The 27,212-nt window shown below is 45.5% G+C and overlaps 2 protein-coding genes across 2 annotated transcripts in view; one reads left to right on the top strand and one right to left on the bottom strand.

The window, feature by feature from the left end:
- Positions 1 to 15,718: 15,718 nt before the first annotated feature.
- RASL11B (RAS like family 11 member B) lies at positions 15,719 to 20,271 on the top strand. Its single transcript, XM_003268375.3, has 4 exons — positions 15,719 to 16,070; positions 16,691 to 16,747; positions 17,910 to 17,986; positions 18,769 to 20,271. Exons 1-4 carry the CDS (start codon positions 15,929 to 15,931, stop codon positions 19,237 to 19,239), a joined length of 747 nt encoding a protein of 248 aa, XP_003268423.1. The 5' UTR covers positions 15,719 to 15,928; the 3' UTR covers positions 19,240 to 20,271.
- A 3,954-nt stretch (positions 20,272 to 24,225) lies between these two features.
- Positions 24,226 to 27,212, bottom strand: part of SCFD2 (sec1 family domain containing 2) — a 527,816-nt gene continuing 524,829 nt past the window's right edge. Inside the window, exon 9 of the mRNA XM_003268376.4 lies at positions 24,226 to 25,392. Within this exon, the coding sequence (XP_003268424.1) occupies positions 25,300 to 25,392 (93 nt within the window). The 3' untranslated portion in view covers positions 24,226 to 25,299. The remainder of the gene's footprint in view (positions 25,393 to 27,212) is intronic.

Here is a 27,212-nt window from a genome sequence, read left to right as displayed (position 1 = left end):
GCTCTTTTACCTGCCTGGCATTCATTTCTCATTAATAACCATCCTGTTCCCATTCCTAATCCAAGTGGTTCAGTGTGGCCGGCCTCAACTTCTCTGCTTCAGGGCTGGTCATGTGGTCTAGGCTTGGCCAATCAGCAATTTCTATCCTCTTGGCCAGGACGCTTGGTTCTGGAGTGGACCTGTGACCCAAGCCAGCCAACTCAGGCTCAACTCTGGAACTTTTGCCAGGAGACAGGTCTTTTCTTTCAGCTGGTTGCTGCTAGCTGTGAGGTTGATATAAGCTTGGAGCTTCCAAGGACAACTGCCTGGCCAGAGACTGCTTAAGAATAAAGACAAGCAAGAGATGAGAAGCAGGCCTGAGACCTATGGACCTGTGGAGATTGTTGGAGACTATAAAATCCAGCCATGCCTAAACCTACCGAATCCACCTTTAGATTTTCCCATTAAAAAAGCCTATACATTTTATTTTGATCCTTAAGACAGCTTAAATTGGGTTTCTGCTAATTTTTTTCCAAGGAGTATCCTAATTTGCAAAGATTCTTTTCCCATCCTCCCTATAAATCCATTAATCTACACGATAAAATGAAAACCATTCCAGCCAGCGTTGTTACTCTTCTGCTACTTAGCTGAGACGGGTCCTTCTCTCTTAGCTAAAGGCATCATGAATTAGTCTTTAGCATCAAAGGATGACACCTTGTCTGACACTATCTGCAACAATAACCCAAAGATCGAGAGATTTAAGTTTGAGTGGGAGACAGTTATGAGAAGGGGGTGATTGCTGACTCTGCTTTTCTACAGAAATTTCATATTTTTAAGCAATTAGACATCTGCTATAACATTATGGCCAGCTTAATACCACATAAGCCACCAATGTGACATTAGTACTGACTTCCTCAAAGCATTCTCGTACTCACCAAGTGCCAGGCTTGTGACTATTAACGCATATTCAGTAAATTATGCAGCCAATGAGAAGGAAAAGTCAAAGTTTTGCAGAAATTAGGACAAGACAGTCCATAAATTTTTACCGACTTCACCTTTCTCACTCAAGTAAGTGTTTAATGAGATAGAGAGAAAGGTGTGATCACAGATTGGAAATTATTCCCCACTATTAACCTCCCAGAGGGAATAAAGAAAGCCATTTATCTATCTATTCCATAGCACAGGCTTGAGAATTCTATTTCCAGCCATTTCAAATGTCCAGCCTATCTCCTAAAGGGGTGACCTTTCATCACCAAAGGAAGGCAACTCACCCAGGGGCTTTGTAGAGGATACTTTATAAATCTAGTATCTGTCTATAAATGCGCTTTCATTTTCACCTCTCTTTCTATGGGAAAAGCTGCCTTCAGCTCCCCTTGAACCTATTCTAAATGTGAGGACTAGAATGGGTGGGCACGAAGAGCTGGCCCAGGCCCTAGTGTCTGTCAGAATTTGTTTAGGGGCCTTGTGCACACATCTCTTGCTCTTCTTTCTGTGCTCTTTCAACTTCCAACTTTGATTGGTTGGCTGCTTCCTATTCTTGGACTCACCCCTGAACCTACATTCACCTGCATCTACAACAGTGCCTGGGGCACGTAGTAGGCATGCAGTCTGGGCCATCCTGGTGCATAGCTCCAAAAACACTGATCGTATTTACTCTACATGGCACTCCAGCAATGCCCTTTATATACAAAACAGTGTATGCGGGGCCCCCTGTGATTGGGTAACACAATGACTGCACTCAACATATTTCGTTGATAAATAGATAGATGAACAAATGAATGAATGAATGAGACCCTGGCTGGACATGCTTTGACTTCTTTCCTTGGGCGTTGAAGGTTCTCCTTTTCACTAAGTTCTAGCTTGCCTTTTCCTAACATGCATCTGACATACAGTTGGCACTTTGTAAATATTAACTAGATGACATCAGCCTCAAAATTAATTATGTTCCCATGTCTACCTGCTTTCCACTTAGGTGATTTGACTGGTTATTCTAGCTTCTGGACAAGTTCTGCTCAAGCGGCCAATTATTTTTTATTTTCATTTTCTTTTTTTTTGAAACCGGGTCTTGCTCTGTCACCCAGCCTGGAGTGCTGTGGTGTGTTCTCAGCTCACTGCAACCTCTGCCTTCTGAACTCAAGCAATCTCCCTACCTCAGCCTCTGGAGTAGCTGGGAACACAGGTGCATGCCACCACGCCTGGCTAATTTTTTTTATTTTTGGTAGAGACAGGGCTTTACTATGTCGCCCAGGCTGGTTGGTCTCAAACTCCTGAACTCAAGTGATCTGCCCCCCTCAGCCTCCCAAAGTGCTGGGATTAAAGGTATGAGTCACCTTGTCCAGCCTCAAGCAACCAATTTTTTATCTCATGGCTCTCGCCATCCTCCTCCAGGTTTGTGGCTCCCTACGGTTGGCCTTCACCTCCTGACCCCATCTCTCCTTCACTCCTCTTCATTCCACATGCGACTTCTGCCCCTGGAACGTGAAGGCACTAGGGGGAGTGGTTATAGCTTGATTTTCACAGAAAAACAAAGGTAAGAAATGGACCATAGTTCAATGATTAACTTAAATTGTGGCCTATTTTTGACAGTAGCCATAGTCACAATGTTTCAAATGCTTTCATTTTGGCAGGTTCTGGAGTGCACCTCTCCTGCCAATAGGCTCTAGCAGGGGTAGCTGGCTACTGTGAGAGTGGGGAACCTTAGGGTCCCCCACTCAGTTTGGGTACTAGCAAGTATCAAGACTAAAGCGTAAATGTCCTGCTTTTCAGCTTCCAAGTCCTTCCACAACCTGATAACATCTTACTCATTCAATCTGAGTTCCCATTCCGTCCTAACACAATTTCGTTGATCAGTGCAGCCTCTTCCGCTTCCTCCACAAGGCCACTTCCATCCCCCTCAAATGCACCCTCTTATCCAAATCTCATCCATCCTTCCAATTTCTGCCCAATTTCCAGCTCCTCCAAGAAGCTTCCTACAGCCACTCCAGCACTTATTCATCTTCCACTTTCTACTTAGATACTATTTGACATTATTTTTATAGATTATAGTATATCGTTCCCTCTTTCCTGTGTGGATCTTGCCTTTCTAAGCAGACTATAAATTCCTTGAATGCAGGGATCACGCTAAAGTCTTTCAGTGACCTTCACATTGAACTTATATGCACATGATGATTTAAACAAATAAACTTGACTGACCTGCATCAGAATTAAACACTTAGTATTTTTGAGGTATCTTTCCTGGGAAAATTTCATTATTTTAACATTTGAAACAAGATCAGCTTTTCAGCTTTTCAGCATCATGTTAATGAGGACAATTGAAGGCAAGCACGTTTGCTGAGGAAGTAGAATGAACTTTCTGTCCAAGACGGAAGTAGAATCCTTTCTTTGAGACCCCTGCTGGAGCCTGTTACGTATACATAGTTGTCACATTGGCAGGGCATACAAAATAATCAAAGGTTCTGTTGATCATTATAAACTCAAGTGGAGCTGTGGCATTTGTCAACAGCCACTAGTGTTCAGCAAATGTGCTCCTTGTCATTGAATGCTGGCCCGGTTTTGAAGCATTATTCCTTTTCTGAACAGGACTAGCATTATGTAATAGGACAGAAGGTAGAAAAAGCAAAACATCAAGAAATAAACAAATGCCACTTTTCCTTTCTTAAGCACCTTGCAGAGCCTTTGCTTATGATTGGAGTTAAATTCTACTCCACAGATTCAATTTTGAGGGGCTTCTTTTTCAGGCCTTGGAACTTCTGGGTAAAATGAAGAGGTGTTTGATCGAATGCTTAAGTTAAATTCAGTAAGCAATGCTCTTTCCACCTTTTCCATGGGGAAGAGGCTGAAAATCTTGGTAAGGTGTTGCTTTTCTGGGGAGCCAGTCCTAAAGTTTCTGTGCTCTGACTCTACATTGGCAGAGGTAACATCATGGTCAAATCACTGTTCTGTAGCTCTGATCCATGCAGCTCTAGGGGGAAATATATGAGAAGTCATTTTTAGCAACTGCACCCCTATCACAATACACACACACACACACACACACACACGCAAGCACACACGCACACACATGCTTCGGACTCTGGTCTTCTGCTCTCTCTTCATCTTAGCATTTCACATATTCCATTCCAAATACAGACCTCCTCCACCTGTGAGTCACAGAAAAGATAAAAAGGGGAGATAAAGGCTGAGAATAAAGGGGACTTTGCCCTGGGTAACTAGACAGTAGCGCCTACTGAGAAATGGGCAGCAGATTTAGAGTCGTGGGTCTCTGGTGCCAGACTGTCTGGGTTCAAATGTGGCCTTTCCCACTTTCTAACGGTGTCATCTTGAGCAAACTGCCTAACTTTCCTGGGTGTGAATTCTATGTCTGTAAACAGCTGCCAACAGTACTGGCCTTGTCTCATGGGTGTGTCGTGACAATTAAAAGAGCCAATACATATGGAGCACTCAGAACAGTGCCTGGGACATGGTATGTGCTTAATTCATATTAGGGAAAGGGGTGTAAGTCCCTTAAGTAACAGTGCCTGGGACATGGTACATGCTTAATTCATTGTAGGGAAAGGGGTGTAAGTCCCTAAGGTCCAGGAGAAGATCCACATGAGACAGCAAACAGTAGAAAACCATATCTGTGGCCGGGCGCGGTGGGACATGCCTGTAACCCCAGCACTTTGGGAGGCTGAGGTGGGCAGATAATGAGGTCAGGAGATTGAGACCATCCTGGCTAACACAGTGAAATCCCGTCTCTACTAAAAATACAAAAGATTAGCCAGGCGTGGTGGTGGGCGCCTGTAGTCCCAGCTACTCAGGAGGCTGAGGCAGAAGAATTGCTTGAACCCGGGAGACAGAGGTTGCAGTGAGCTGAGATCGCACCACTGCACTCCAGCCTGGGCGATAGGGTGAGACTCCATCTAAAAAAAAAAAAAAAAAAAAAAAAGAAAGAAAACCGTATCTGCCAGTTCTTGCATAGAGCCTGCTCTAGCTCATTAATTTTATTCAGCAACTATTTACTGAGTGCTTAATAGGTACCAGCCACATGCTAGGTGCAGAGAATAAAGAAGTAGAAAAAAATCGCACAGTCCTTGCCCTTGTACAGTCAAACACATGTGTCCATTCACAGCCACTCTTGGTATGAGACGCTGTGCCACTAGACACTTGGTGTGCAGCACAGTGCCTGGCCCACAGGAAGGCTCCAGAATTATTCACCATTATAGGCTCCTGATGGATATCCCTGATTCACTTCCCACTTGGATTCCAGAATCAGCCATTCACCAAAATTCCAGATAAACTCACTTTCTTGGCTCTCTGAGATGCCTCCCCACCCTACTTCTCTGCCTCTCCTTCCCCATAGAGAATGCTGCTGCCCAAACCACACCCTCCACACTCCTGTTTTCTCTTTTCAGCTGGTCCTTTGGTTCTTGCCAAAGCATTTTCAGTGGATGTCGCCTGCCTGTCCTGCTCTCCCTCTGACTTCCCCACCACCAGCCTGCCATTCCCAGTCTTGCCCCTCACCCTGTTCTGGGCCAGTGACCTAAATTCTACTTCCCTGAGACCTTAGTTGGCCACAGCGGCATCCTCTCACCCTCTCCATCCTCTCCTCTTCACAGTCACCTCACCCTTCAAGCCCTTCCCTTTCATCTTTCCACTGGTGCCAGTGGAAAAGTGAGCCAAAATTAAGGCTATGTCTGGAGCATCCTGAGAGCCTGCCTCATCTCCAAAGCCAGCCTCTGCTTCTGTGATCTCATCCCTACCACTCCCTGCCCCACTCCAGCCCCGGCTCCCCCATCCACTTCCACAATTCCAGCTTCCTCAGGCTCTTCCCACTGCCTCCTTTCTCATTGCATACAAAATGCGCAGATTCATTCATTCATTCATTCATTTACAAATACCCATTAAGTGCTAGCATGTGCTGTGTGTTAAGCACTCTTCTAGGTTCTGGGAATAGAGCAGTGAACAAAACAAAATTTCTACCCTTACAGAGCTTACACTCTAGTGTGGAGAGTTGGACAATAAACAGTCCACCAAATAATGCAGCATGTCAAATGGCGAAGAATACAAGCTTGAACCAAGCCTCCAGGCAGCGCTGGGCCTGCATGTGAACTGGAGAGAAAGGGTGGGGGAAGACAGAGAGAGGTCAGTCATTACTTCAAAGGGCTCTCCTTATGGGTCAAACTATTTCATAGTGGTGGGGGAAGAGCTGCTAAGGGTCGTATTGCTTCGCTGGTTTGCTGAGAAACTTCTGGAGCCTGCTGCTGGACAGGACTACAGTCTGGATATTGTTCTCTATAAGGTTATGGGGCTTGGCATGTGCTGAAACTGCAAGGAGCCTGCTGTCTTCTGCCCTAAAATCACAGTAGGTCTGAGGTTGATAACACAGTGTGCCAGCTTGACCAAGAGGAATCATTCCATCTCTTGCCTGGGAATAGAGAGCAGAGGAATGCCTTGGCTCTCGGCTGTACTGTGTATTTTGGCAAATGAATATAAGAAAGGCTTTAGCGTGGTCTTTCTACCTATCTCCTCATCTAAGTCCAGGTAATGAGGAATTTGGGAGAAGATTTGACAAGGTTATGAATGTGCTACCTCCCAACCACTAATTAAAGGACAATCCAGGCTGGAAAAAGAGCTCTTTGTTTCACTTTCATCATGAACATATCAAAGTATTAAACTTTTATGCATTACCAGGCTATTTTATATGACAAATTTTGTTGGGTATTCAACATATTGTATGGCACAAAAACCTGTTGTAATTTACTTGTCATTGAGCTGAATATATTTCCCAGTTAGCATGGGGGTACACATACTTTGCAAAACAATACTTTATTGTTGTTGTTTTTTGCTTTTAGAGTTAGTTAAAATCATCTCAAATGACACGAGAGCTTTTCTATCTTGCAACACTTGGGAGCAGATAGCTTTACATTCCAGCTGAATTAATAATAATTAATTATGGGCTTCACACAACATTCCCAGCAGAGATGCCCCAACATACCAGCCTTCATACTCCTGATGCTTGGAATGTGCAGTTCCTCTGTCAGTTACAATCTGCTGTGCACAACTTCTATTTTGGGCCTAGGTTGTTTCTTTATATAGAAACCAGTACCCTTGTCAAATCAAGTGAGTGCATGAGTCATTTGTGCATTTCCTAAAAACCATCACGTCAAATTTTCCTCATCTGTTATCCATTTTCTTTTTTAATTAGAAGGAAAAAGCATTAACAATGCATATATCTTGGTGAAAATCCTAAGTGTTCACAGACTACTGTTACAGTAAAACTGTTTCTTGGCCGGGCACGGTAGCTCAAGCCTGTAATCCCAGCACTTTGGGAGGCTGAGGCGGGTGGATCACCTGAGGTCAGGAGTTCAAGATCAGCCTGGCCAACATGGTGAAACCCTGTCTCTACTAAAAAATACAAAAATTAGCCAGGCGTGATGGCACGTGCCTATAGTCCCAGCTACTCGGGAGGCTGAGTCAAGAGAATTGCTTGAACTCAGGAGGCGGAGGTTGCAGTGAGCCAAGATCACGCCATTGCACTCCAGCCTGGGTGACACAGCAAGACTTCATCTCAAAAAAAAAAAATTTCCTTGGTGGTGACTGAATTTCATATTTGTTTAAGAAATGATCAGTCTCCATTTGCATTTTCATCAACTATGTAACTTAAATACCTCTGCTAACTTGGGGCTCAACTTCGATCGTTCATACTGTGACCTGTGATATTTTAGACATGAATGGCTGGAGACAGTGTCACTAATTAGAGTTTAGAAAGTATTTGATGGTTACCCTGATTTTTGAGTCCGATAAAGCAATAAGAACCAGTATGGCCCCAGACAAGACTTAAATTCTCACTTTCCAGGTGACTTGAGGTATGGGGGGACATGAAGCTTGTTCTTTCCCCATATCATGGATGGATATTTTTGAAAAGCTTTGATTTCCTTTAAGTCTTAGTACATTACGCTAAGGAGCTGATGCTCCGGGGAGAGGATACTGCCTTCTACACGAAGACAAACAAGGATGCCTAAAATGTCCTTAGGTAGCCCCTTCTGCACTCTAGGGGCAGTTAGAGGCAAATATGAGGTATGTCTAATCTACTTAAGAATTTGAACCCAAAGAGGTCTGTTAAACAATTGGCCCATTCGTCTGAATCTTTCTGAACTTTTCCTGCTTGTGCATATCTTCTGATGACAAAATCTTGTCAAGTATCCCAAGAGTACTCGCTCCTGTGAGGCCAAGGCCAATGCTTATTTGTTTTGCTCTTTTATTTTCTGAACCAACAACGAGTTAGAAGGAGAAGAGCTAGAGGGATATTCTTGTAAGATTCTTCCTGCTGGAGAAGAGAATGATCCCAAGGAACATCGCCACTGTCTATCTGCAATATTATTAGACCTTACATTTAACTGAGGGACCTTCTACCAATGGCTTTATTAATAATGTAGTAATGTCCATTTCTAGTGTCATTCAACGTTCCAAAGGCTTTGTGAAAATGGGCACTGAGACTTTTCCTACTTCCAATTAAAACAGTGGAAATTTACCAGTTGTTTCATGGACTGTTTAATATTTGAATTTATTCTGACCTATTGTCATGAGATTGCTTATCAAATGGGTGTTCTATGTTCCCAGAAAAATGACCAAGGCTATTAAGATTCAAATCATTGAGAGGAGAAGAAAATCTCAGATTTTAATTTAAATGAAAAAGAACTAATTTAACCTTTTATTTTATCTTTCTTTAATATATTACATTGAAATAGAGAAAGAGGGTGGAAGAAGACTTCCAGAATAAGGAAGATAAAATCTGACTGAGTAGCAGGGGAATATAATACTAGAACACTAGTTCTTCTTTCCTCCCTGGTGTGGAAAGGGGGACATGTGGGCCATTTTGCTGCCATGGAAACCAACCAAGGTATGTGGGAGGGGGAGGGAAGGCCCCTTTGAGGCCCATCCTCCCCTTCTTGGAACTTAAAGATCTTAACTTTTCTCAGAGTTGAAGTGTTCTAGTCAGGAGGTGATCTTTCTAATGGCAAGAGGTGTGTGTGTGTGTGTGTGTGTGTGTGTATTTTACTTGAGTTCCAATTTGCCTTCTTTCCTACTTCGCCTTTTAAATCTAGTGATTCTGGTTGTCTTTAGTCTAGAATCACCCAGAAGGAAAGTTGACAGTTAAAAACAAAACAATCGTTGAGCACATATTGGGTATCAGCACAGCCTTCTGTCGTGGGGATGCATGGACGGCAAGATATCTAACACATCGCATAGAGTCACTAGATACAAACTCTCTGTTATGCTAAGTTATATCTGTCCTGTTCCTATTTCCATACTCAGAGATCTCTTAGAAAATAAGCAGCTCAAAATGAATTTCCTCTCCTCTTTAATTCAGAGGATGTTTCTGAGCCACAGTTCTCTTTAATTTTTAAAACTGAGTATTAAAAACTGTCATCCTCAACACAGATGCAGAAGCTGCTCCTCCCGGGTTTGCTATTTCTTTACAATACTATGTCACAGGTGTCCACCTTTCCCCTTCTCCATTCCCAGTCCTTTCTAAGCTGCAGTGGAAGGTGAAGGAGCAATGAACCAGGTATTTGGAAAGCTGGTGAGCATGCCAGTCTGTTTTTCTGGAAGGATGTTATAGGCGAGAAGAGATCAGCTTGGTAGAAATGTGCTGCTGTGGATGGTAGGAAGTTCCTGTCACAGGAAGCATCCTAGACTAGGTTGGACAATCTCAGAGGAGGAGTTGGATTAGATGCCCAGTAATCTCATTTTTTAAAAAATAAGCATTTTATTTTTTAGGGCAGTTTAAAGTTCACAGCAAAACTGAGCAAAAGGTGCAAAGATTAGCCCTTTCCCCACCAATCTCTCCATTATCAACATCCCACACCAGAATGGTGCATTTGTTACAGTCCATGGATCTACATTTACATGTCACGATCACTCAAAGGCCACTCTACATGACTCCACATGAGGGTTCACTCTTGCTGTACATTCTATGGGGTTGGATAAATGTATGACAAGTATTCACTATTGTTGTATCATACAGAGTATTTTCACTGTCCTAAAAATCCTCTGTGCCCTGCCTGTTCACGCCCCCCTCCCCAGATTTCCCGGCAACCACTGATCCTTTTGCCACAGTCTTACCTTTTCCAGAACGTCATATACTTGGAATTAGACAGTATGTAGCCTTTTCACATTGGCTTTTCTCACTTAGTGATACACACTCAAAGTTCCTCCCTGTCTTTTCATAGCTTGATAGCTCATTTCTTTTTAGTGCTAAATAATATTCCATTGTCTGGATGTACTAATATCCTTATGTTAGTTTCTAGAGATTGCAGGATAGCACTGCTAGGGTATCCACAGAGATGAAATAAAAAGGATGTAACAGCCTGATATCTGTGATTTCTACAGGGAATGAATGGCTGAGCTTCAGAGTTCTGAATGAGGAACATTGCTGATGCTAGGGAGCCAACCTCAGCGTGGCTTGTGTGGAGCCCATGACTCTGTGCAAACAGGATGTGGGAGGGCTTGTGCAGTCCAAGTGACAGAGATGCAGCACAAACCAGCTGAATCTAAACAGGGACTGTACTGACTCCTGTAACTTGGGGTAAGTCTGCATTTTCAGGCATGGCTGAATGTAGGGTGGGAAAAGATGCTATCAGTGTCCTGGCTGTCTCTACCTCTCAATTGTCTTTTCTTCTGGGTTGGCTTCATTCTCAGCTGACTCTCCACGAGGTAGCCAAGATGGAGCTCCAGGCTCACTTTCTACCAGCCGGGTGACACCAGCACAAATGAAGAAGCTCTTTCCTAGCAAAACTCTCAGGGATGGATTTAATTGGCCCAGCCATGAAAGAGTCCCTGTGGTGGATGCCCCTTCTTCCGCAGAATTAGGGATTGGGATCATCATACCACCACCACCTGGGCAATATGAAAGTGGGGCAGGGGAGGTTTCTAAAGGAAAATTGGGAGTGCTCTTATTAAAAGAATGGAAAATGATTCTGAGCAAGGGAGGTCAACAGATGTTCTTTGTAGCCAGACTACAGGAAAACAGTCCAAAAGAGTGGAGATGGGTGTTGATATGATTTGGATATCTCACTCGAATCTCATGTTGAGTTGTATTCCCCAGTACTGAAGGTGGGAGTATTGTGGGAGGTGTTTGGATCAATAGGGCAGATCCATTATGAATGCTTTGAGCCATCGCCTTGGTGATAAGTGATCTCTTGCTCTGAGGTCACATGAGATCTGTTTGTTTAAAACTGTCCGGCACCTCCCCTCCCTCTCTCTCTCTGTGGCTCCTGCTTTTGCCATGTGATGTGCCTGCTCCCCACTCACCTTCTGCCACGATTGTAAGCTTCCTGAGATTTCCCTGGAAGCCAAGCAGATGCCAGCACTGTTTCCTGTAAAGCCTGTGGAACCATGAGCCAAGTAAACCTTTTTCTTTTCTTTTCTTTTTTTTTTTTAACCTTTTTCTTTATAAATTACCCAGTCTCAGGTATTTCTTTAGAGTAATGCAAGAACAGCCTAACACAGGTGTCAATACATACTACATAAGAGCAACGAAAACAGTGGTCTTGAATATGGTCTCAAAGCAATCAATTCAAAAAGAACCTCATTATACCCTTTTATAATTGAAGTTAAATGTCTACTGGGACATGATCTCTCCTTTTCTGGGCCTTTGTGTTGTTTGGGCTGCTAGAGAAGAGTGGAAGAAACGGTGAATTCACACTGAGTTCCTGTCTATCTGTTTCCAGCGTGTCTTCACGTACTGCCAGGACTAGAAAGGTAAACATGGCATTTCCTAGACTCTGTTGCAGCTAGAGTAATAGATACAAATGAATTTCATTAATTAGATGTGCTCAGAGATTTGAAAGGCAGAAGCAAGGAGGAAAGATTCCTTCTGCTGCTTGATTGCTTTCTGCTGCCATGCACAATTGAGATATTGGGCTTCTCTGCAGCAACTTTCCAATGTCTGGTCTCTAGCTTTGTGAGTTTTGAGAGAGAACAACAGAGGCAGCTGCTGTGTTCCGCTGATTATGGAAGAGGCAGCAGCTTCCTGCGTGGGCCAGTTCTGCAGTGCTGCTCTGGGAGCCATTTCTGCAGGTCCAGCCTAGAGCCCGCTACTCTAGCCCTTCCAATGACATTGAAAGCAGGTAATTTCCTGGATTAAATCGCCTTCTGCTCAAAACCACTAAAGAGTGTTTACTGGATCTAAACAAGCAGAGTTGACAAAAGTCTCAAGAAAAAATAAAGTCTGGTTCTTGCTCAAGGCCTGGATGTTCAGAGAGGGCTGGCGATGTGGGCAGAGGAGCAGCTCATTTGGCTTCCATGGGGTCGTGTTCCCGTGGAAGAAGGGAGCACCAAGGCAACTTCTGGAGCTTTTCTTATCAATATGAGGGCTCCTCCATAGAAATCACCAGGGCTTTTCTCTCTGTTCACCCATCAGAAACTATCCTCTGTTCCTTTAATTCATTTTCTTAATGTGAGGCCTTTGCTATATTCACTTATGCTTTCATTTATAATCCACAACTCTTTACTGAGCACCTCCTGGCAAGTGCTATTCTCTTTGCGAACAAACCCATCTTGCCCCCTCCTAACTCCCTGCTCCATACTCCCACGTATGTACATGCACACACATACATGCACACTGTACACAACACACAAACTTCTCAACTCCTTCACCACCCCCTCCGTGACTGCCACAACCCCAGGTTTTTAGTCCTAGTTTGTGCTTCTGTAATTCCTGAATTTTCCCTATCAAAGCGTTTTCTCACACTGTATTGAAATTACTCATTCACTTCAGTCTCTCATGCTAAATGTAGCTGCAGGGATGGCAAAGGTTGCATTTCTTATTTGCCACTGTAGACTCAATACCTAGCATAATGCCTGATATACACATAGCCCAGACATCCAATAAATATTTATTGAATTTATATTCTGGCATTCTAAGGGCTTCCAGGAACTGAATTGTCTGGGCTAAACTTCTTAAGATCAAAGGAAGTGCTAGAAACTCCAGATGCTGAGGTAAAATTGAACCTTGGCAAAATACTTCTTTCTTTTCTTCCCAAACCCCTCATGTTTCAATTCCCCATCCTCATCTCTTTTAGCTTGACAAAAAAAAAAAAAAAGGCTCTGTCCCTTACAGGATATGTAACTTTGGAGGTGTTTTTTAACCCGAGACTTTGCTTTCTCACTTGTAAAATGGAAGAGTAGTGAATTAAAGATGGCCACACGTTCTTTGACACCATTCCCACTTAAAGATAGGATCGATGTTCCTGCCCCTTGATCTTTAATCTGGGTGGGCTCTGTGACACTTGACCAATAGAACAGAGCAGAAGTGATGCTGTGCCAATTTCCAAGTGCAGGTCTTAAGAGACTAGCAGCTTCTACTTGGTTTCTTAGAATGCTCACTCAAAGGGAAGCCCGTCACCATGCTGTGAGAGAGCCTGAGCTAGTCCCAGCTGTTCTGCCCATTCCAGCTGACACACAGACATATGAACGAAGATACCATCTCGGATGTCCAGCCTAGTTGAGCCTTCAGATGATAGCAGCCCCAGCTGCCATCTGACTGCAACAACATGAGAGACCCTAGGTAAGCACTCCTCAGCTAAGCCTAGTCAACACACGGCACTTCGAGCCACTAAAGTTTGGGGTGGTTTACTAAGCAGCAATAGATAGCGGCAACTAGAAGTAATGGTAATACTTACCTCATAGGACTGTTATGAAGGTAAAATGAGATTTTTAAATGCAAAACCCCTGTGTACAACCTAGAATGAAACAAGCACTCATTATGTATCATCACTTCTCCTGCCTTTCCTCCTTCCTCTTTTTAACTCTGTGAATGTCCCAGAAGAAGAGGTAGGTGGAGTGGAGATGGGCTATATGCTAGGTATTTGGAATTTGAATAGCTCTCTTTTCTTTTTTACATCTTTCTCTTCCTTCTTTCTTTTCTGTGTTCTTTAAAGCATAGCCAGATCATTTAGATCTAAAATAAGAACACCAAATCAAGCCTTTGCGTTGCAGACAGCAAAATCACAGGTTTTGTATGGGCTTATGGTAATGAAAATCAAGCCTAAGAAACTAAATGATCCAAAGCAAAATTCCCCTTGACAGCTTTTTTCGTGTGTGTGTGTGTGTGTGTGTGTGTGTGTGTTAAACTAATACTTTAGCCTACATCATTATTTTACCATGTAAGCATCATAGAATTGCAGGCTTTTTGGAGGGGGAGGATTTTAAAAGTACATGGTTACCTGTAATTACGGTCTTGCAAAGTTTGATTTTATAGAAGTGACATTCAAGTCTGATTTAAACCATGCAGAAAGACATGGTGCATATTGGAAATGCTCTTTTTCTTTCTGACTCAAATGGCTGTTTATTTTGTTCTAGTGATCTCCCCAGAAGTCAGCCTTTTATTATGTTTATTGTAAGGTTGTGTGTCTTTCTAATTATGTGGCCCATCCTAGAAAACTTGCTACCTTCAGATTACCTTTCTATTTCTCCTTGCATTCCTGCAAACACCTAAACCTCTGTAGACAAGGGGTTCATCTCAGAGTCTGAACTGGCTGAGGATCATAAAATTCTGTCAAATACCTGGTCAATTAAGTTCAGGTTGGAAGAGGGGGTCAAATTAGATGCCTGACATGTGCGGATAAGGGCACTGGTTTATTTCACATTTTAGCCTTTAATGTGGGTGGGTACACAAAGCCACAGAGTTTGTTGTCATACCTCAACATAAAAGCCTCTGGAACAAGGTTGAAAGGGTAGCAGGGAGAGGGCCTTGGATGGGGGGTGGGGTGGTTAACCCGCGACTCTGGTGACATCTTGCCATCAGCTGCAGCTACAGAATGTTGCTTGCAGGAGGAATTTGGCCTGCCGTTGAAGATGTGTTTCTCAGATGAGACTGTAAGGGGCCGGAGCTTGGGATTTTAGGAGTGCAGGGCCCACCTCTTCCTTGGCATCAAGCCACTTAACTAAACCCTTGCGGTGTCTTATGACCAGGGACGAAGTGCGGGGCCCCTTCAGACATCGCAGCTGGCGCAACTGTTTTCTTTCCATTTCACAGCTCTTGGAGGAGGTGTGACTGACTGAGGCGCTGGAAAGCTTGTTCTATAATTACTTCTTGATCCGCTTCTAGGCGTGCTGTGCATGCGTCCGACCATGTGTGTTCGCGTTAGCTTGCGCCGTCGACAAGAGCCAGAGAACGTGGGTCTAGGATAAAACGTGGATGATATTTTTGCTTCGAATGTCACATTTTAACGGGGGTCTAAAGGTCTTAGGCTGGAGTCTTTGTGGATGATTGCAACTGTAGCCGAATCTATGAGCTGGGATGTACTCAAGCCAGTGCAATCGCTCCAAATTAGGACGTGCGGCACTAAGCGGGGCAGCAAACGCCGCTCCCGGCCCGCCCCGAGCAGGCGCCCTAGGTGGGGGCTGCAGCGAGTGCGCGCGCCGGCTGTGGAGCCGGCGGAGGCAGCGGCCCGGAATGGCTCTGTGGAGGCTGCGCTCTCTTCCCGGCCCCGCAGCCACAGCATCTGCCCCGTGCTCGCGCGGCGGGACCTACCAGGCGCCCGCCCTGGGCTGCGCCGCCTCGGACCACCCGCTGCTCCCCTCCGCCCGCTGCCTCTTCTCCCCGCGCCTCACGGGGCTCGCCACTGACTCCAGGCGCCTCCGGGGGCGTCGCGCGCGCGGAGCGGCGCCGGGGGCGGGGCCTCGTGCAGGGCGCCCCGGGATTGGCTGCCGGGAGAGGGGGCGGGGCCTGCCGCGGAGAAAACAGCCTGCGCGCCGCCCGAGTGCAGTCTCGGTCCCGAGCCTGAGCCCTGCGAGCGTCGGCGCCCGGCCCCACCCCGCCCGTATCTGCACTTATTTATTGTTGTTATTATTATTTCTTACCGCGGAGCTCCGCAGTCGGGTCCTCCCGCCCGCTCCCGCGCAGCGCTAGCCTTCTCCGGTCCCTCAGTCCCTTCCCGCGCGGCGCGCCGCAGCCGAGGCGATGCGCCTCATTCAGAACATGTGCACCATCGCCGAGTACCCCGCGCCGGGCAACGCCGCCGCCTCCGACTGCTGCGTGGGCGCCGCCGGCCGCCGCCTGGTCAAGATCGCCGTGGTGGGCGCCAGCGGCGTGGGCAAGACCGGTGAGTCCTCGCGCTTAGCCCTGCATCTGGTCGTGGACGACCCCTGACGGGAGTTGAGGCTGAACAAGGCGTAGGGAGCGGTGAGAGCTGCAGCCCGACCGCTCTCGGTCCCCCGCAGGGAGCCGCTGCACTTTGGGAGTGGGCTTAGCCGTTGTCTACGCCACCCGCCTGCTTCCACAGATCCCTGTTTCCACAGAAACAGGGATCAAGAATGGCCAGGCAGCTTTCTGGAGACCACCGGCACCGCCACCATCAGAACTTTGGGGTGTTTGAGCCTCTGGCAATGACTGGCACAGAAAGGAGAGTTAGATCTCCCCTCTGGGAGGTCTTGAAGGTTAGGAAGACATGGGTCTACTGGAAAGCTTAGGTGTGGCTCAGCCGGGGTCAGAGGAGGGGGTGGGCCCAGTGAGCCTTCCAGCTGCACAGAGCCATAATTCACGATGCCTTCTAGCCCCCTCCTTTTTGTCTGGAAGAAGAGTCAAGGAGCTACAGGGTAGGAATTTCACTTGGTGGCCATCTATGGCTTTCTTTGGGAGAGCTGTTTTCCAGGCAGGGGCTGGGGTGGAGAACAATCTAACTTCCAAGGTTAACACTTTGACTTTCTTTTTTCTGACCTGCAGCACTGGTGGTCCGGTTCCTCACCAAACGATTCATCGGTGACTATGAAAGAAATGCAGGTGAGACAATGCATTTGAGAAAAATTCTGTCCCATTGCAGGAGGACTGCGGTTCCCATTTTCCAGCGCTTCCCAGGCAGGTTCTTTCAGTGACAGTCCGAGCCTGAGGATCCTGCCACTTAAAACTTTCCCCAGTCCCCAGCCCTCCATGGCGCCCCCCTCCCATAACTACCATCTGGCCTCATTCCATTCCAAGCCCATTCATCATTTTATCAAGTGCCTGAAAGTATTCTCCTTGGTATGTTTTAACTATAGTGACCCCAGTTGGAAGCACCCTTTGTAGCCAAGAACCTCTCCCTTCAAAACACTCCTGCAAAAGTCGTAAAAAAAAAAAAAAAAAAAAAAAGGGATGGCCAGCTCCTTCCCCCACCCCTCTCCTTCGCTGCTGGCTGCCTTTCAGAGGTGACCTTTTAAAGCAAAGGCCAAAGGAGAGCAGTTGTAAACCTAAAGTTCCTCCTTCTTAACAAAGACAAACAACTGGATGGTAGAATTTTAGGAGGAGAATTCCCGAATAAATGAGAGGACACATTTTTCAATCCTTATGATTAAGAATAGCCACTGGGGAGGCTTAAGAGCTTTCTACCTATGCGCTATTAGCAAATTGCTTAACTCTGTAGACCCTATGAGTACCTACAGGGGATTATGTGAAACGAGCTGTATAAGCTATCCCAAGATAAGACATGGCAGCCTTCTGCTTTGATGTAGAGTTGATTATCATTATGTCACATTTTTATTCCAACTGATGACATTGGCTGTGTGTTTACTAACAGTATTTGTCTAGCAAGCCATTATATCTAACGGCCAAAATACAAAGTTACAGTCAAAGAATGAATCAAGTACTCAAGAAAACAGAAACCTCACATAGGCTGAGCAAGATAATTTGCATCAAGGGAGTACTCTAAAAATGGAAACTTTGTTTAAAATTAGATAAATAAGTTTTCAAAAACTTGCAAACTTTGCCCTGGTTTTAACAAACCTAACATAGGGTTAAAATTGCTGTTGTTTTTTAAAAAAATCTGAAGTAAGCCCACTAAATAGAAATAAACTATAGCTGTTTTGTGTGCATTTGTGCATTGTGCATTTTTTTTTCTAGCTTAAAACTCACAATGTTTTAAAAGTTGTACAAGAAGGAAGAACATAATCTTTTTTATTTGCCTTCATAGGTAATCTCTATACTAGACAAGTTCAGGTAGAAGGTGAAACCCTGGCTATTCAGGTTCAAGACACTCCAGGTATTCAGGTGAGAAGCTCTGAGACTCTGGGTGAAAGGGGAGCCTACTTGGCTGTGGAATCATTCACTTTTTCTCAAAGTTCCTCATGCTGCAGGATCAGAGAAATTTGGGGAGTCACATCTAGACTTTTACATGTCTGATAATTCAATTGTATCTGGCTGTTGGTCAATCTTAGCATGGTTTAGTTTGGGAGATTTGGCTAGGGGGCAGAAATCTTCCTTTAGAAGGATTCAACACAGCCGGAAAGCCCAAACCAAATGCAGTTGGAATTGGTGTTTTCCTTGCTATGGTTTAAAAGTCCAGTTTTAATATGTGTGTCTTTGGCATGAAAAACCAAGCTTCTGGGTATAGTCTGCAAATACTTGGAATCTCTTTTGTACTGGAAAGTTGCTCTATAGACAAAAGCGCCATGCTAGGGTTTTTTTCCCCCCGCCTCCTGAACTGGGCAGTTATCCAGGTTTAAATGCTTCCAGCTCCTATCTTTACTTCCCCAGACTTACTGTCTAGCCAGTTAATTTCCCATTTTGTGCAACTACAAAGTCTCTCTGCATGGAGTTCTCTGCAGGTCAATTTTCCACTTGAGTGTGGTGAGCTGCACTGTTATTTATTCCAACTCTGTGCAGCTGGATCAACATATTGTCAAGAAAGCTGAAGTGTGTGGGATGTAACTTGTTTATGGCCCGCAACCTGGCATTACTATGAAGGGCTCTTTTGAATTTGAAATCTACCCAAGCCCAGGCTCTTTGTACCACTGGCCAGCATTCACCTTGCCGTCACTCCTCTCTTTCAGGTCCATGAGAACAGCCTGAGCTGCAGTGAACAGCTGAATAGGTGCATTCGCTGGGCAGATGCTGTGGTGATCGTCTTCTCCATCACTGACTACAAGAGCTATGAACTCATCAGCCAGCTCCACCAGCACGTGCAGCAGCTACACCTGGGCACCCGGCTGCCTGTGGTGGTCGTGGCCAACAAAGCTGACCTGTTGCACATCAAACAGGTTGACCCTCAGCTTGGACTGCAGCTGGCCAGCATGCTAGGCTGCTCATTCTATGAAGTGTCTGTCAGTGAAAATTATAATGATGTCTACAGCACCTTCCACGTCCTCTGTAAAGAGGTCAGTCACAAACAGCAGCCTAGCAGCACACCCGAGAAGCGAAGAACCTCCCTCATTCCCAGGCCCAAGTCACCCAACATGCAGGACCTGAAAAGGAGGTTTAAGCAAGCTCTCTCTGCCAAAGTGAGGACTGTCACCTCCGTCTGAAGCAGGAGGAGCACTCAAGGGGGTTTGGTCTTCCCAGGAAGAGGGCCTGAGGTTCTCCCAGTGCAGGAACGTTGAATATTGGCAATGATTCCTGGTTCCAGAAGGGCTGGAGCAGAAGGGCCAAGAGGGCCTATGGAACTGCTACAGAAAAGGAAGTGTTGTTCTGAGCAGGGGGACAGGATTGATGAGGCTTGAAAGAGCCCACTGAGCCACTCATTGAATATGTGAAATGTACTCTGTGTCTTTTCCTTTAGAGTGGGGAGGGGGTATAATCGTTTTGGTTTCTGCATTCAACTACCTTGTAAATGGTGGTCCGTTGCAGTTTCACCAAATGTATTGATGTGATTTACAGTGGGAATGAAAGAACAGATTAAGCATTGATAGGCTTTCTTTTTTCTCCCTTTTTTCATTTTTCTCTTTTCTTCTTTCTTTTCCTCTTTTTCCCCAAGAGGAAGAATTGCTTTTCTCTTATCAGTATGATTTGTAACTCTGGAACACTATTCTTACAGAATGCCTTTCTAACCTGAAGGATACCCAGATTTCTTTCTTTATGTACAAGATGGAAAATCCCCTCCCCCTCAAAAACAGGTTGAGTTTATGGGCCAGAATATTCTGTATACCAGATGTTGGTAAGCTCGCACGGTTTGCGGGAAGGTTCTGGTTCCCCCTCACAAGATGAGCATGCTCAGTTGGGTGTGTGTGGAGGACCTGTGAACTTCACACTCTTCAACCCCAGACTTTGACTGTATAGTTTTTTGTTTTTGTTTTTAACTGTTCCATCAAGAAAAAAATGTGCCAGTTGATTTTGGTGTGACTTGTGTAAATGGTTCATGGCAATGACGTTGGGTTGCTTCCTAGGCCTGGCTGAGTTGTGCCTAAGGGTGGCTGAAATACTAAAACACTATCTTACAGCAAGTGAACAGGGGCTACATGCCAAATCCCCTCCACAGATGCACTTTAAAAAGCCACTCATGCTTTGGCTTAAACTGTAATTAATTTATTTTATGTACAATAAATCTCATTTGAAAAAGAGCAGATGTCTAACTTCGTCTCTATTGAAACGTTAACTTTCTGCCGTTTAGACAAAGTATGACCTAGTATCCTGTGATTATTGGGCACATTGAATCTGGCATTGTGCCTTTCAGGGGTTATCTCTCAAGGATCACAGCAATCCAAGGAGGTGCATTCTAGTATTATCCCCATAATACAGATGAGGAAACAGGCTTATAGAACAAGATCAGTAACTTGTCAAAGGCCACAGCCTGTAGCATTGTAAATTGTAATTTGCTGCTTTATATTCAAGAGTAGCTTATCTCCTATTCGCTAACTTCGTGGTCTTCCAGGTATACCTAAGACAGATGTCTGGCTCCACATAGCACAGCCTCGAGGGTATTCTTTCTTGAACGCTAAGATGACTGCTTCTTTACACATGCTTTGTGTGGCAGACCTCTTCTTTGGGTATGCTGCTTTCAGAAGATTCACTTTATTCTCACTGTAGAAGCTTGCAGTCATTGATCTGGGGCTGTGAAATCAGGAGCCAGTCCCATGGACCTTTGCCACACGTGTCTCGCTAAAGCTGCCAGCTCTCTCATCTATGCCACTTGGGCCTAGAAGGTCTTTCCTGCAAGCTAAGTGAGCCACCATCTATCTATAGGGGCAAATAATCACAGCTGACATTTCTTTGAGTCGTGCTTTCACATACCTGATCTCATTTAAGGCCCAGGAGAATACTGTGGGGTATTGACACCATTTTACAGATGAGGAAGACAGGCTCTAAGTTTTGAGTGATGTCTTCAAATTCACACAAAGGAGCTGACCCAATGCCACCTGCCTATATTTACTGTTTTTAGTCTTTTAGAGCATTTCATAGCTAAGACACTCCGGCATGCGTGGGGCGATGGGGCCACAGTGAATAGCAGTTGAGGGGCTACTGTGGGGTGGTGCCAGGATTTCCAATCAGTGTTCCCACAGGGTACAGATCCTGACAGCTGACAGGGTTTCCAGGGATGCCTCAAACCTTCGTAATATGCAAGGTAACTTTCTATGCTTTCAGCCTAACCTCATCTCTGAGAAGGGTGTGTGTGTTGGGGGTGGGCAGGGAAACCGTGCTAACATGGGACTGAAAACATCTCAGTTCAAGGGCAGTGACAAGCATCTCCAACTGGATTCTATTAACTTTTATTTCTAGTCAGCCTATGTGGTTGTGTTAACAATGTCCAGTGAGTGAGAGGTTGATCTTTATATGTTTACTGAAGATCCCTTCCCCACGTTCTGGAATTAAATAAGAGTTTTCCTGCAGGTGGCTTTATGCTCCTGAAGCACTGAGTAGTGCTGCATTTCAGTGATCACTGCCGCGCCACCGCCCCCTTTTCTTCCCACCAGCTTCCAGGCTGCAGGGCTCTGGCAGCCCTTGTCTGCTCCCTTGCTGAGCTGGGAGCTCCACCTTCTCCCTTCCTGGCCCCCCAGCTAGCGATTGCCCCTTACTTCCTCACCCCTGCACTGGACCCAGTGTCTCCTACTGCACCTTAGACAGGCTGGAAGGGAGCTCAGAGCTCTGGTGCACCCAGAGGGATGAAGTGGCTTGTGCAAGTCCACTCTAGGAGAGAGAGGGTGGGGAGAGAGAGACAGAGAGAGACACGCACAGAGGGACAGAGACAGAGTCGCAGCTGGAAACCACCCAAGTCCCCATTCTGTCCACTCTCTCAGGCGGACTTGTCTATTTATAGTTCTGGAACACATTTTTCTCTCTTCTAATAAGTCTAGATTTATGTTTTATTACTTTTGCTCCTCTCTTTCCTTGTTGATTAACTTTTCACTTAATCCCTGTTTTTGTTTTGTTTTAAAATTTATGATCTACCACCACCTGGCCCTGAGAAACGACCCTGTCCACCTAGGTAGGGGAATACCTCCTTTGCCACGTTGGAAAAGGAAGGCAGGGATGTGTATGTGTCTGGGGTACAGGGGAGCAGAGAAAGGGAAGGAGTTAGAATTTACTGAACATTTACAACATGCCAGATTCTACGTTATCCCCGTTCATCTTTTGAAGAATCCTATAAGGAAAGGTAGTAATATCGCTTCTACTTTAAAGATAAAGAAACTGAGGCACAGAGAGATGAAATTTACCTGCTTAGGACCACATCGGTTATAACAATTATTGTTTCTATTTATGGAAAATCTGTGTGCCAGACCCCATAGGAAGGTTTTTGAAATAACTGATGTTTGCTGTGATATCTCTACAATCCATCGTTAGTCTCCTCTTCAGAAAAGCAAAAGGGAGGCTGAGAACAATTGGCCGGCCCAGGCCCTAAGGGGCGGATCCAAGACTCCATCCCAGGTCCGTCTGATGCCACTGCCTAAGCCCTGGGCTGATGGTTCAGCAGAGCCCCACCTCGGAGCCCTCCTCTTCCCTCCCCTGGCCAGGTCTCCTGTCCTGCTGTTCTTGTCTCCCCTTTGCTGCTGTGGGCTCCTGGATTCTGCCAGGCTCCAGGCCCCCCTGGCTGCCAACCACATCTGCTGTTGCCATCAACCAGCTGCTCACTGGCCTCCAGCCCTGCTCAGTCATAAAGACGTCCAGGCTGGGAGGGGGAGGGGCGTGCAGTCCGGCTGTCTCAGAACCAAATCCACTTGTGTCACGATGTCTGGCTTTTGAGTTTCCTCCCTTGCCTCAAATCAAAAACATTCGCAACACTCTGCAGCCTGCCTGGCGCTGCGTGGTGTGCAGAGAGGGCTCAACCCTCAAAGTCTTCCTGGCTGCTCCCAGCTCCAGCACTCGCCAGGCGCCGCAGATCTGGGTTTGCCTGCCCAGCCAGCTCCTAACCCCAGGTTTAGGAGCCATGGGTGTATTTATGGTGAGCCCCTCGCTTTGGTGGAAAATGAGATTTTGACATTCATCTTACACTCCAAGAGGGAGAAAACAAAACAAATGTGTTTTCTGGGCAAATGAACAAGCTTGTAGGCACATCCCTCAAAAATGAGCCCCTGATAATCTCTGGTGCTACCTCTGCACCCCCCCCGGGGAAATGGGCACTGTCCAGCTGTCTCTGTGGATAACTCATGACAGGTCTCTTGGGGAGTGGCCCAGGATGAATTAGAGAGCTTGTCTGGTTATAATAACCAGGAAAACTGGTGTTGCACAGATTCCCTTTCAAGTCTAAAGAGAGATGGTTCCAGAAAGTTCTTACTATCCTCATTACTCTCCTGAATTTGCAATGGGAACGGGATTAGGGTTATTACTGACTGTGGCAAGATCCCAGCCACCACCCTCCAAGCTTCCCTCTCAAATAGTTTGCAAACCCTCCATCATCTGGTTTTGTCTTTTTAAATTCCTTTTAAGACAGAGATGGAGTCTCTTGATGTTTCTTGGGCTGGACAGCAGACATTGCAGACATTTGTAATACTGGATTCTTTGTTGTTGAGATTCTGTTTCCGGTAACCAGGGTAAAATAAATAATAGTGGTCTTGGGGGGAGTTTGATGGAATTCTTTGTTATTGGGATCCCATTGTAATGGAGGGGTGGCATAAACAGAGCCATCTGCATAGGCCCCGGCCTGCTAGGGACAACTCTTGGCTGATGTAGCCTGGAGTGCTTCCAACCACTTGGCCGTGCCTGTGCCCGCTACGTCTGCCCTGAGGTAGACTCCAGAAGAGGGTTTACAAAGGCAGAAGTCAACTGCTACAAAGTATTTACACTTCTATCAATTATGTTTATAAGGAGTGTGGCCAGTGAGGTCGCTGGCAGAAGGTTTGGATTTGTAAGTGCTTGTTTAAGTGATAAACACTCAGACCCAGGCCCCAGACAGGGGAAACCAGTCTTACCACTCAGCTCAGCCTTTTAAGTCACCATCAGGTGGCTGACAGCTGCTGGATCCCTTTAGAATGGATACATTTGGAGGGGTTGAATGGGCAATCAGTAAGTCCATCTCAGATTCTGCCTGACTTCGTGGCTAGCATTAGTGATGGAGAAAGTTCGATCAGAGACATACGGCCTTGCGTGAGCAATCATCGGACATTTATTACCAATAAATTCTCATGTGCTCTGCATGAGCTCGCCATGTGCCATGTTCCAAATGCATTACACATATTAACTCTTTTAATTCTCCCCCAACCTAATGCGGCAGGTCCTACTGTTATACAACACGTGGGTTGCAAGTGGTTCGTTTTTGCCCTGGAGTTCTCACAAAATTTCACTAGGTGGGTCTAGCTTTTTCTGCTATGGTCAGATGGAAAACTTAAACTTACAGAAAAGAAAGCTTTGTATTTCAATCAAAACTCATACCCACAAAGTCCATAGGGGTTGCTGTTATAATTTAGACTCCTTGGGACCAGATACCTTGTATTGGAGTCTTTCTTCGGAGGGGAGAAAACCTTTTATATGCAGATAACCCTCCAATCAACCACCTTCCCACTACAGTTCCAAGTAGCCTGGCAGACCTGCCCAGTGGGCCAGCTAGAACAATGCAGTCCTTTGTTATGGCAGGATGATTTACAACACATGCAGGCTACCAGCCCTGCCCCAGACACTACCCCTCCCTTCCTTGCCTTTTCAGAAATGTTTCAGAGCAAGAGAGAAACAAAGCCTCAGACCCTGTTTGCAATGTTCCCTCCTCAGTTATATAATCCTAAGGAACATCGAATTTTCCCCACACTCATAATTCTAAAGCATGTCTAACTTCTCGAGCAACTTCAAATTAAAAGAGTTGTAATCTACCAACACTTGCCAACAGGCTTTTATTTAGAATTAATGAACTTGTAGGTGGAATCAGGAAGATCACAAACAGAGGGTTAAGGCTAAATGGAAACGATCACTAATTGGACTTGCCAAAAGACAGACTGTCCCCTTCAGGAAAATAAAAAAAACTTTTTTTTTTTTTTTTTTTTTTAAGAATCACAGCAATCCAAGCAAAGTACCTCACTGAGTAGGTATCAATACCCTTCAGGCAGAATTCCATCATACTCGCAATTAGTGACAGGGACGCTGGTTGTGGAGGAGTATTTGGAGTGGTGGCAGAAAACTGCATCGGCATTTCCAGCTTGCGTAGGTCTTATCTTCTCAGCGGATGCTCAGAAGCCAAGGTCTGGATGCAGTCGGTCAGTTGCAAATAACAGCTCAGGAATGTTAAGTGGCTTCAGGAGTCGTGTGGACAGCACGATTACCTAACAACAGGAGAGGGCAAACACACCGCAGGGAATTAGGGGGGGCAATCTCAGGGTATTGGATGATGAGAAATAGAATGCAACAAATGTCTTTGGGGGAGGGCATGAAGTGAAGTTCCAGGAAGGAAAAGTAGAAGGCAGCCAGTTGAATGGCACCTGGCGCTAGTGCCCTGCCTGGAAGGAGGGGGGCACAGTCTGGGAGAGACGGCCTGTGGGACGGCTGGGCTGTGTCTACTGAACCTTTAGCCAATGGGGCACTCAGGATGGCTGAGACTGGCACTAGGTACATTTGAGAGGCAGAGCCCAGCCACTACCTTGCTGCTAAATTGAACTGGATCATATTCTCGCTTTGTAATGCAGTAATTTGACATCAATATCAAGGTTTCTCCCCATTTCAGGGAGCCTTTACTCCTCCAGGGAGCATGAGAAGGCACATGCAGGAGGTAGATGATGTTAGCTATGATGGTGATTGCTAGTTTCCTAGTACCATAAACTGGGTGGCTTAAACAATGGAAACTTACTGTCTCATAGTTCTGGAGCCTAGAAGTCCAAGATCAAGGTGTTGCCAGGGTTGGCACCTTCTAAGGGCTGTGAGGGAATCTGTTCCATGCCTTTCTCCTAGCTACCCTGCGCCTTCACATTGTCTCTCCCGATGCATGACTGTTGCTGTGTCCAAATTTCTCCTTCTTATATACACACCGTCACACTGGATTAGAGCCCGCGCTAAAGACCCTATTTGAACTTGATCATCTGCAAAGATCCTATTTCCAAGTAAGGTCATATTCACAGGTACCAGTGGGGAGGTTAGGACTGCAGGACATTTTAAAGGGGACACATTTCAACTCATAACGATGATGGTGATGATAATGATAATACTTGTTAATTTTTATGATGTGCCAGGTTCTGAGGATTATCTCATTGAATATCCATTTGATCCTGATATCGAGCTTATGAAATAGGCACGTTTATTATTCCTGCTTTGTAGATGAAGAAAATAAAGTACAGAAAGGCTCAGCAACTTGTACAAGGACACACATACAGTCAGCGGCTGAGTCAGGATCCCAGCGCAGACAGGCTGGCCCCAGTGCCCCCGTGCCTCCCTTCCCTGTCATCAAGGGCTCTGGGCCCTTTTCTCCCTTACTCCACACGCACCTTTGGGCTCCTCTGGCTTCTTTCACGGTGACCCTTTCTGCTTCCCTCAGTCTGAATTTTATTCCAGGATAGATTTAACTCTGCAACAGTGGGAGAGCCTATTCCCTGGGTCTGGGCTGGGGGCATGATGTGCTTTGTAAGGGCCTGGTTAGGTTTTGCACAAGCAGTATTGTATGCACCCTAGAAGAAGAGGGGACTATGGGAAAGCTGTCCTGGAGCCTGAATTCCGCAGCCCACAATCCCTTGGAAGCGGATTCCAAGGCCCACAGCATGACTACCTGGCTGCGCTCCTTTGGAGTGGTGCAAGTGGGCCCGCACACTTTACTATCCTCCTTGCCCACTCCCAAAATGGTCCCAGGTATACTTAAATTAGTGAATTAACCAACCCCATGTCCATGAGCTCACTGGTGGAAAACAAAAAGTCTATACTCCAATGAAGAGAAAAAGTGGAAGAGGAAGAGAGAAGGAAGCATTTCTTGTTGTTAAAGAAAGAATTTTTCAACAATCTTATGAGAAAGTTTTCTGTTTAAAAAACTTAGTTTTTGGAAGCATCTATGTTACTTCTCCTTGAAAGAGGATTATCTTTATATATATATATATATAGTTAATGTCAGCCAAGTCATATTTTTGGCAGAAACAAATTCACTGAAATCTGTGTTTCACGATTT

The sequence above is a fragment of the Nomascus leucogenys genome, chromosome 9 (genome assembly GCF_006542625.1).
Source record: "Nomascus leucogenys isolate Asia chromosome 9, Asia_NLE_v1, whole genome shotgun sequence".
NCBI lineage: Eukaryota > Metazoa > Chordata > Mammalia > Primates > Hylobatidae > Nomascus > Nomascus leucogenys.
This window is presented reverse-complemented; position numbering and strand designations above follow the sequence as displayed.

Coding starts and splice junctions, on each gene's coding strand:
- RASL11B (XM_003268375.3), top strand. CDS start 15,929: ATGCGCCTCATTCAGAACATGTGCACCATCGCCGAGTACCCCGCGCCG. Junction 16,071..16,690: donor CAGCGGCGTGGGCAAGACCG/GTGAGTCCTCGC, acceptor TCTGACCTGCAG/CACTGGTGGTCCGGTTCCTC. Junction 17,987..18,768: donor AAGACACTCCAGGTATTCAG/GTGAGAAGCTCT, acceptor CCTCTCTTTCAG/GTCCATGAGAACAGCCTGAG.